The sequence below is a fragment of the Quercus suber genome, unplaced genomic scaffold (genome assembly GCF_002906115.3).
Source record: "Quercus suber isolate HL8 unplaced genomic scaffold, Cork oak 2.0 scaffold_7, whole genome shotgun sequence".
In the NCBI taxonomy this organism is placed as follows: domain Eukaryota; kingdom Viridiplantae; phylum Streptophyta; class Magnoliopsida; order Fagales; family Fagaceae; genus Quercus; species Quercus suber.
Genome location: NW_027069473.1, coordinates 736,189 through 747,159, shown reverse-complemented (window position 1 = coordinate 747,159; position 10,971 = coordinate 736,189). Strand labels below are relative to the sequence as shown.

Sequence of the window (10,971 nt, the reverse complement as noted above, 5' to 3'; positions counted from 1 at the left end):
ACTTGCAAAACTTGTGGAACTTCTGAATTCTGATAGAATTTGCTCCTTGAGGCTGACTGGATTCTCGAAGACATCATTCTCATTAGGGATAGTTTTGTTTATTTTTTTTGTTTATTTTTTTAATTACTTTTCACATTCTACCTTTACAATGTAAACGTGCTACCTTAACTTTGGCTAGTGCTGCAAAAGAGGAAGAGAAAGTCATTGTTTGATTAAAAAAATGCTTCCCTTTTCTCTTTCCCATTTTACAACATAATTTTTCATAAATAAAGACTACTATCGTTTTTGCTCAAAAAAAAAAAATGAGTAAACTTTCTTAAGGTCATTTTTTGAAATTTTCAAATGTGTAAAGTTACCATTTTGTCCTTGGTTGAAACATGATGAAACAAAAGGAATGAAGGGTTGCAAAATGGGGTGTTTATTACGCTTGTTTCTAGTGGACGCCTATTAGGGTCCACTCAACTTTGCTAGAGTGGGCTTGTCTCCACTCAATCCTTGCTTGAGCAAAATAAATAGAGTGTCGAAAATACACTTTATGTCACCAATCAACATCTAAAGAATGTCAATTAATTGCACATACACAGGCTTTGCTTAAGCGAGCCACTACAAAATTCAATTTTTATTTAAAAATTCTCTTCATCCTTTTACTTTTCAAAGTAAGATTACTTACACATATTACAACCAACATTTGTATATACCAATATAGAAGCAGTTGAGGCAATACTATTTCCAAAACCCTATGGGTAAATAATGGTATGACTAAATTGCAAATTGCATCCTTAAAGTGTGGGGTAATTTTGATTTTTCCCCTCAATTTTTAAATTTTAGTTTACTTCCCCAATTGTTAGATAAAGTTTGTTATAAAAAAAAAAAAAAAAAAAAAAAAAAAAAAAAAAAAAAAAAAAAACCTCTCCTGTCTATGTACAATGTTGATGCGTCCATTAAGGACCACTTAAGTGTGTTACATGTGCTATTTGCCTAATGAAATCATGTCAATCAATTTAATTATTCCATGTAAGTAAAAAATCAAAACAAAAATAAAAATAAATCTTAAATATAATAAAATAAAAATATTTGTCTTTGTTGATAATTTATTTATTTGTCATTTCAATCCTTTAAGTTTCAAATTTTGTCAATTCAATACGTGATTATCCTTTTTTTTTGTTTTGTTTTTTTTTTTTTTTTGAGAACTCATTACCCTTTTGTTAAGTGTTGCCTTTACTAAATCAAAACAACACCGTTTTATTTTTAATTTCTTAATTTAATTTTACTGAAAAACGTCAATTACAAAAAAAAAAAAAGAAAAAAAAAAAAAGAAAAAAATCAAGGGGAATGACCGAACGAGATCGACGTACAACAACAATGCTATCTAGCTACTCTGTCTCTGAGACAATCAAATCATCCTAATGGGCCAAGGAACTTCGGGCGGGCTTAACCGGCAAGGCTTACGAAAATCTGATGAATCCAACAAGAATGAGAAGAAATTCGAGTCGGCGGCGCCACCAACTCGAGTGCGTCACAAACATCGCAAATAGAAAGGTCTAGATGCTGCTTCTCGACATTCAGCAAAAAGAAAAGAAAAGATACCGCTTCTCGACTCCCAAGCGTTACTCCACACACAAAGTGCCGTCTTCGACTCCTAAAGCTCGCGCGTGTCAAAGACTATCTGTTAATGGAGGAAGAGTTTGTGGGCAACCAAGAAAGACTCAAACCCAAAGAGGAAAAAGCTAAGGAAGACAAATCTAAAATCGATGATCTTAGAGGCTCACCCATGAGTGTTGGAAATCTGGAAGAACTCATAGATGAGAATCACGCGATTGTTTCATCGTCACTGGGACTGGAATACTATGTGGGGATTTTGTCTTTTGTGGATAAGGATCAGCTGGAGCTTGGTTGTGCGATATTGGTTCATAACAAGGTACTTTCTGTTGTGGGGTTGTTGCAAGATGAGGTTGATCCTATGGTGTCTGTGATGAAAGTTAAGAAAGCTCCCTTGGAATCATATGCTTGGTGGTTTGGATGCACAGATTCAGGATATGAGGCTGTTGAATTGCCATTAACACATCATTAGTTTCTTTTTTCTTTTTCTCTTTCTTTCTTCTTTTGTAATTAACGTTTTTCCGGTAAAATTAAATTAAGAAATTAAAAAAAAAAAATCATCCAAAACGGGGTCATTTTGGTTTAGTGGATGGTAGTACTTAATAAAAGGTAACAGATGACTGAATTGACAAAATTTAAAATTTAGAATATTGAAATGACAAAATTAAAATTTAGAGAATTGAAATGATAAAACTAAAAACTTAGAGGACTGAAAGTAAAACTTAGTTGGCTTGATTATCAAACCCTATTAATTTTTCTTCCTCATTTTAAATATTCCCTGAACGTATTCCCATGCTTCTTCCCCATTTATCACCATATTTAGAAACTCATATTCAAATAATTTTCAAACCCTCCTAGAATTGGACCTGGTTCTAATTCAGTAACTATAAACATCTAAGAACTCAATGTTTAGTGGAGGGGGCTCTCGGAGGTCAATTACTCTTCACAAACTACTGATTTCTTAATATAGCAAGAAATAGAAAAACTAGATCTTAGCCTTTAACTTCGTTGCAAGAACCTTATGTCAATTTATATTTGAGAAATGCTACGTCTACAACATTTCTACAACATTTTTACAATATTTCCTAAGTGGCAGGTTGTTATTGGTTGTTATTGTTGGGGAAAAAAAGTAATCTTAGTGTTAGTTTCAAATTTGAACCAATAACAACTAACTACTTGTGATTTGTTGTAAAAATGTTGTAAAATTGTTGTAAACGTAGCATCTCTCTTTATATTTATATATTTGTCTTGAATTCGTTGATTTTTTTTTTTTTTTTTTGGGTAGAAAGTGCATCAATTAATACTATGATTTTGTGTGCTCATCAATTATTTATCTTGTTTCATTTTGATGGAATACTTGTCTCGTCCTTTTCTCGTGGGGATGCTAGATGATGATTGATTAAGAAATTTATGGGATTGCGTCACCAGAGAGTGAGATTTTGAAAGAAAAATTTGCATGGACCTCGTTAAGGTTTTTTATTATTACATTTATTTTTCCTTTAGTTTGTAATATACTCATCTCACATCTAGTTCGGAATAAGACACCTCCCTTAAAAGATTTTTAAAAATCATGAATTTTCTATTTTACCCTTAACTTAAATTGTCATCCACACCTTTTTTAATAAGAAATTTCGGATTTTTTAAGACCTTTTTATTTTGGGATTTTTTATAACGTTTTTAATTATCAAGAAAACCAGTGTAAGTAGTTTGCATTTTAGAGGAGGTGACCATCTTATTCCAAACTATAAAGGGGAGGTGAGTGTAATTAAAAATCCTCAAACGAGGTCAGTGCAATTTTACTGATTTTGAAATATGAAAAAGGAAAGAGAAAAGGTAAAGTAAAAAAAAAAGGCAAATTACAATTTACTTACCTGTGGTTTAGCCGAAATTTAAATTGTCTGATTGTGGTTTAAAATTTAACACTTTACTCACTTGAGGTTAACTTAGTTAGAATTTCGTAATCTATCTCTGTTAAAAATAGGACTAAAATGTAATTTTGCTCAACTTTTATATCTCTCACCTCCAAAAGTACAAAAAACATAAAAATACAAGATAAAATAAGATAAACAAAAATCCAACAGAACACTTGTATCATGGGATTTTAAATCACAAGTAGGCAACTTAAATTTTGGTTAAACCTCAGGTTGGTAAAGTATCAAATTTTAAACCACGGATAGACAGCTTAAATTTCTACCAAATCACAGGTAGATAAGTTGTAATTTGCCACCAAAAAAAAAGAAAAAAAGAAAAAAAGAAAGAAGCAACAAAAAATAAAATAATGAGGTAAATAATTTTTTTTTAAAATACTAAAATTATGAAATTTTGAGATGAGGTGACATTTAATGGCCACAACATTAATTGAAATGACCCAAAGATATCTAATGTTAAGAAAAGTGATCAAGATTTTTAAATTTTAGAGGAAAAAAAATCAAATTACTCTGAACTTGAGGTATGATTTACAATTTAATCTAATGCTAAATTGAAACACCAAGAGGTTTGTTTGAGAACAACCAAAATTCAAGGTTCATTTTGCATTTTTACCAAAATATGAAATATTTACTAGTATGAAATTGGCAACACTGGATTACTACGAACAAAGTTTCTATACAAACTTCTTATATATCTTTATACTAAGTGTGAATTTTGAAAATATAACCATTAGATTGAATGTTCTTATTTCCTTTATGCTTGCAAAATTTCAAGAAGATTAAATATCAATTGCTATGTTATCAAATAAATATTAAAATTTTAAGTTGCTATGATCTACAATTATGTATAAAAAATAAGATTATTGATTGAATAGTAAATAACATTCGATTTGAATGAAATTTGATAGGCATGTTAAGAACAAAAGGAATATGAAATTCAATCATTAGATCTTCAAAATTCACACTCAAAAGAGAGATATATGAGAAGTTTGAAAAGTTTCTCTCCAAACTAGTTTAGAGAAAAACTTTGTTGAGAACTAAAGTTTTTTTTTTTTGAGAGAAAAGATAGCATGCTGATTTTATTGATTATTCCACTATGTGGATATCAGCAATTACATAATCAACAATGTTTGATGGAACAGACTCCATTCAAGCAGAAAAAGGAAATGATAATCTTGTTCTTTGGGCTAAAGCATGTGCTACCGCATTACTTTGCCTTACAACATGAGCGAAAGAAAAACTCCGCATGGAGCTAACATGAAATAAAATGTCTCTAAACAAATGCCCTATAGATAAGGATTGCATACACCCCCACCCCCAACAGCCCTTTGATGACTGTTTCTGAATCACCTTCAAAATGGGATTATTGTAACCCAATTTCTTTTGCAAAAATCACTGTACACCTTGCTGTTAGTGCCTCAAGACACTCTACAAAATGCGGCTTGCTTATTTTTTTTGCCATTGCCACCACAACTAATACTCCTGAGTCACATACCACAATGCCCAAACCTGCTTCCTCACTTTCATTAAACAATGCTTCATCAAAATTGACTTTATACTCACTTGGCTTCGGAGGTATCCAGTTGCGTCGTCTTTGCTTCTTATTACTCATAGGTGGTTCACGGCAAGACTGAAACAGTTGCAGAAAATTTCGTATTGCCTCTCTAATACCATTGAGTGGAGTTGTTTTTTCATTCACTCTAGACTTGTTTCTATGTGCCCGTACAAACCATGCTGTTGTTGCAAAGTCTTCACCCACTCTTGGTTTTGACAGGACCTTCTCTACCAAGTCTTAAAATGATCCATGTGCCGCTTCAAATCTATTCACCCAGTTGAAGTTACGGTCCCATACCTACTTAATAGCCTCACAGCCCCACAATTCATGGAGCGTATCTTCATCAGCTTGGCCACACTGATGGCAGACCGGATCATTCAGAATTTTCCTCTTCATCAAATTAATTCTGGTTGGCAAGCTATTTGCACAAGCTCTCCAAATTAAAGGAAGTGCTTAACTTTCCTCGGCACCCCTAGCTTCCGTAATTTCGACCAAAACCTGGCTACCAGCCTTGAATTTGAACTTGAGGCTTCACCATTCCTTTCTTCCTCATATAGAGCACGGTACCTAGATTTAACTGAATAAGCTCCATTCCTTTCAAAAGCCCAATATAACATATTTGGTTGTGGTAAGTCAGATAGAGGAATTGCTTTAATCCTTGTTGCAACTGAAGGTATAAAGCACGAATCAGTTAAATGATTTTTCCAACATCCTAATCTAGCATCAATCAAGTTAGCCACCATCATGCTTTTATCCACTCCTTGAACCGCACCAATCACTCTCCCACCCAAGGCATTAGGTAACCACTTGTCTTTGAAAATGCTTATGGACAGACCATCCCCAACTCTCCATTTTGCACCCATGGAAATTCCTTTTCTAGACTTCAAGATACTCTTCCAAGCATATGACCCATAGGATTGCTTGGCATAAAAAATGGTACCATTTGGAAAGTATTTTGACTTAAACACGTGATAAAATAAGGAGTTTTTATCATTGATAAGTCTCCATACCTGTTTAGCCAACATTGCATCATTAAACTTTGCAAGCTCCTTAAAGCCCAACCCACCTTCTTTCTTTGGTTTACAAAGTAAATCCCATTTTTTCCAATGAATCTTCCTTCTTTGCCCCCTTTGTCCCCACCAGAATTTCCGAATAAGCATCTTAATATCCCTACATAATCCCACTGGAAGCTTGAAACACCCCATTGCAAAAGTAGGTATAGCTTGTACCACCGCTTTTAACAACACTTCTTTTCTGGCTTGAGATAAGAGTTTTTTCTTCTACCCTTGCAATTTGTTCCAAACTCGATCTTTTATGTAAATAAAGCTTGCTCTTCTATTTTTCCCCACAATTGCTGGTAGGCCTAGATATTTTTCATACTGTTTTATCTCTGGTACCCCAAGGAGTTCTTTCACTGAATTCTTTACCCCTTCACTAAAAGACTTGCCAAAGAAGAGAGTGGTTTTTTCCTTATTTATTTGTTGCCTAGATGCAAATTCATACACCTCCAAAATATTTTGGATGGTTGTGACATCCCCCAAACTCGCTCTACAAAATAGCAAGCTGTCATCTGTAAAAAACAAGTGATATATCTTTGGACCATTTCTACAAAGAGAGTAACCCTGAATTTTTCCTTCATACACCGCATTATTTATCAACCCATTAAGTCCCTTAGAACATAAGAGGAAAAGATACGGAGATAAAAGGTCCCCTTGTCTCAAACCCCTAAAGGGTATAATATGCCCCCTAGACTCTCCATTCACCATAATAAAGAAGGAAACCATACTCACACATTTATGAATCCACCCTTTCCACTTTGGATGAAAACCCATCCACTCTATAATTTTTATCAAAAAATTCCACTCAACCCTATCATAGGCTTTACTCATATCCAATTTCATTGCCATATAACCATGTTTTCCTGTTTTCTTGGTTTGCATGTGATGTAAAGTTTCAAAAGCCACTAAAATATTGTCTGAGATAGATTTATCTTCTTGGAAAGCACTTTGAGACTCATAAATAATTAAAGGCAATATTTTTTTCAACCTATTTGCGAGCACTTTGGATATCAATTTGTACAAAATATTACAAAGAGTTATAGGTCTAAAATCAGAAACTTTCTCAGGACTCTTCACTTTTGGAATAAGATTAAGGAATGTATGGTTCAACCCTGATGGTATCTTCCCAGAATTCAGGCAATCCAAAACTGCCTCAGATACTTCATCTCCAATGCTTGGCCAATAGTGCTGATAAAAGAGTGGTGGCATCACATCCGGTCCTGGTGCTTTCATTGGTGTCATCTGATTAAGAGCCAAATCAACCTCAACACATGTAAATTCTTCCACCAATACCTTATTTATCTCTTCTGTTACCACCCTACTAGTGTGCTGCACTACCTCCTCCATATTGCACGAATTTGAGGTTTTAAAAAGCTCCTTGTAAAAATCTTCCAACAAATCAGCAACATTATCATCCCTCATACACATAACACCCCTTGAATTCCTCAACCCCAAAATCCAATTCCTCCTATATCTTTGGGATGCTCTATGATGAAAATACTTTGAATTTTTATCACTGTAAGGTTGAATTTAATCAACCATCTAATTGGCTTTATTCCGTGACCAATTTGCTTGTAATTTAGCACTTAGTAACCCTGTATTTAGGTGGAAAAATTGTAAGGGTAGTGTGTGAGAAGATGTGAAGAAAAGCTCAAGAGTGTGCAAGAAAAGCAGAGTCTCGTGACTAGGACTCGCGAGTAGTTCGCGACTGGCAAGCCGCGAAAGGCAGGCACGTGAGAGGCACACTGGGAAGCTGAAGGGTCGCGCCAGCTGTCACGCTACAAGACAAAAGTTCCAGTCTGGCCAGGCCGTTACGTCGCGACTTGATTTTGCAACTTGGCCAAGCCGCGAGATCAAGTCGCCAACTTGCCCTGTTTGGCAAAAACTGACGTTTTGCATTCCCTTCTCACCCTACTATATATACACCCTTATACCCATCATATTGAGGGAGCTTCTAGAGAGAATTTTGTGAGAGAAAACCCTAGAGAAAAACAAGATTGATTCATCCCCAATCTTCATCTAAAGAGACTCTAAAAATTCCTCTACTATTTTCCTCTCCATTGTCATACCCTTGAGAGGTCATTTACCAAACCCTTATCTCACCACACCCACGTCTGTGAGAAGGTCCATTTGGTGCTTTGGGAAGCAGTTTGGAAAGGAACCAATATACATTGGTTGATGCTATGGTTAAGTAGCGGAATCCGGTAAGCTAAAGAAGAAATAGGTTCGGCGTAACCTCGTTCGAGCAAGAAGCTTGGAGGGCTTAGGTACTTGGGTAGATTAGGCTTGGAGGGTCTTCTGCTGTTCATGTATCCCAACTATATTCTTTAGTGGATTTTATCACCGCTTGGAGGGCGGCGGGAAGGTTTTACGCCAAGGACTTCGGTTTCCTCTTCGATAACACATCCTGTGTTGTTCGTGTGTTTGCATCTCTCTTTCCTTTATCTTTGCCTTATATTTACTGTTGTGGATGTGTTTATATTTGGATTAGATTGTTTTATCAATTCTGTTATAAGCTTGTTATCATATTCCACACATTGATTGTTTGATATAAAGCTTGAATTGGTATTTTGTATCTGAGGGTCTAAACGTTCAAGGGTGTTTCATACCCATTTGAACTTTCAATCACCCTCTTTCATCCAATGAGTTTTAGAACATTGATGCCATAATTTTTCTTCCTTCATCACTAAACCTGCTAACTCTTGTTTCAATTTGACCAAGGTAGCCCTATCCCCCCATTAATTGCCGCTCTTTCCACACGCAGCATCTGTTTCTTTTTTTCTTTTCTTTTTTTTTTTTCTGCAATTTCCCATGTGATATTACTAAAGCAACATCGGCTCCATCTTTTCAATTTTTCTTGGTAGCTCCCAACCTTCTTAATCACCCTACCCATCGGCAAGTCTCATTTTTTTTATTAATAAAAATAATTTATTTTAATTGATATTATGCAAATCTCTAATCAAACTACAATAGTTGTCAGATTTTTTAGGAATGGCACATGTAGAGTGAAAGTTCAAATAGCGTTGAAAACACTACGAATGTTTAGACCCCCAAATAACAAATTACCAATTCAAGCTTTATATCAAACAATATATGTGCGGAAGAGATAACAAGCTTATAACAGAATTGATAAACAATCTAAATCATAAATAATTACAATCACAACAGTAATTAAATGGTAAAGATAAAGGGAAGAGAAATGCAAATACAAGGACAACACACGATATGTTATCGAAGAGGAAACCAAAGCCCCTGGCCTAAAATCTCTCCATCGCCCTCCAAGCGATCAATAATCCACTAGAAAATATAGTTGGGATACATGAACAACAATAGACCCTTTAAGCCTAATCTACCCAGGTACCTAAGCCCTCCAAACTTCTTGCTCCAACGAAGTTGCGTCGAACATTTTTCTTTTCTAGCTTACCGAATTCCACTTTAAACCATAGTATCAACCAATAATCATTGGTCCCTTCTAACTACTTCCCTTAGCACCAAAAGAACATTCTCACAGACGTGGGTATGGTGAAAAAAGGATTTGATTAAGAACCTCTCAAGGATGTATCAATGGAGAGGAAGAGAGTCGAGGAATTTGAAGAGTCTCTTTGTGAAGATTGTGGATGAGGCAATCTTGTTTTTCTCTAGGGTTTCTCTCTCAAAATTCTCTTTGGGAATGAGGGGTATTTATACTAGGGTGAGAATGGAATGCAAAAAAGTCAGTTTTTCCCAAACAGGGTGTTCTAGCGACTTGATCTCGTGACTGGGTTAAGTCGCGAGTTCAAGTCACGAGCTAACGGCCTGGCCAACTTGAGATTTTTGTCCTGTAGTGCTACAACTGGTGTGACTCTTCAGCTTCTAGCATGCTTGGCATGTGTGCAACTTCTTGCGACTTGCAAGCTGCGAGCCACCTGCAAGATCCAGTCCCGAGTCCCTACTTCTTTGTACAATCTTGAGCATTTCTTCACACTCTCTTACTCACTACCTTTACAAGATCCCTACCTAAATACATGGTTACTAATTGCATTTGAAGAGTCTCTTTGTGAAGATTGTAGATGAGGCAATCTTGTTTTTCTCTAGGGTTTCTCTCTTAAAATTCTCTTTGGGAATGAGAGGTATTTATACTAGGGTGAGAATGGAATGCAAAAAAGTCAGTTTTTCCCAAACAGGGTGTTCTGGCGACTTGATCTCGAGACTAGGTTGAGTCACGAGTTCAAGCCGCGAGCTAACGGCCTGGCCAACCTGGGACTTTTGTCCTGTAGTGCAACAGTTGGTGTGACTCTTCAGCTTCTAGCATGCTTGGCATGTGTGCAACTTCTTGCGACTTGCAAGCTGTGAGCCACCTGCAAGATCCAGTCGCGAGTCCCTACTTCTTTGCACAGTCTTAAGCATTTCTTCATACTTTCTCACTCACTACCCTTATAAGATCCCCACCTAAATACAGGGTTACTAATTGCTAAAATACAAGCAAATTTGGCACGGAATAAAGCCAACAAGGTGGTTGATTAAATTCAACCTTACATAGAGCTTGTTTGGTTAGTTGAAAAAGTAATATTTTTTGTTTTCATTTTTAGTTTTTAGTGGAACCCATCACACACACACACACACACACACACACACACACACAAACCAACAACAACAACAACAACACTTGTTTGGTTTAAGAATTCATACTCAGTTTTCATTTTCAGTACCCTAAAAGTTGGATTTGAATACAAAAAATAAAAACACTTTTTCATTGTTTTCATTTTCATAGAAAACGAATATAGTGGCGATTTGGTTAATATTGTGAAAACACAAAGGGTCCCCACCTAAGTGATGTGAGCGTGTAAGTGAA

The 10,971-nt window shown here is 35.5% G+C and overlaps 1 protein-coding gene across 1 annotated transcript; it reads right to left on the bottom strand.

The window, feature by feature from the left end:
- Positions 1 to 5,522: 5,522 nt before the first annotated feature.
- LOC136068116 (uncharacterized mitochondrial protein AtMg00310-like) lies at positions 5,523 to 6,287 on the bottom strand. The gene has a single exon (XM_065774832.1). The coding sequence runs from the start codon at positions 6,285 to 6,287 to the stop codon at positions 5,523 to 5,525; it is 765 nt and encodes a 254-aa protein (XP_065630904.1).
- Positions 6,288 to 10,971: the final 4,684 nt, after the last annotated feature.

Excerpts from the sequence above, each read along its gene's own strand:
- LOC136068116 (XM_065774832.1), bottom strand. The coding sequence starts at position 6,287 with ATGGGGTGTTTCAAGCTTCCAGTGGGATTATGTAGGGATATTAAGATG.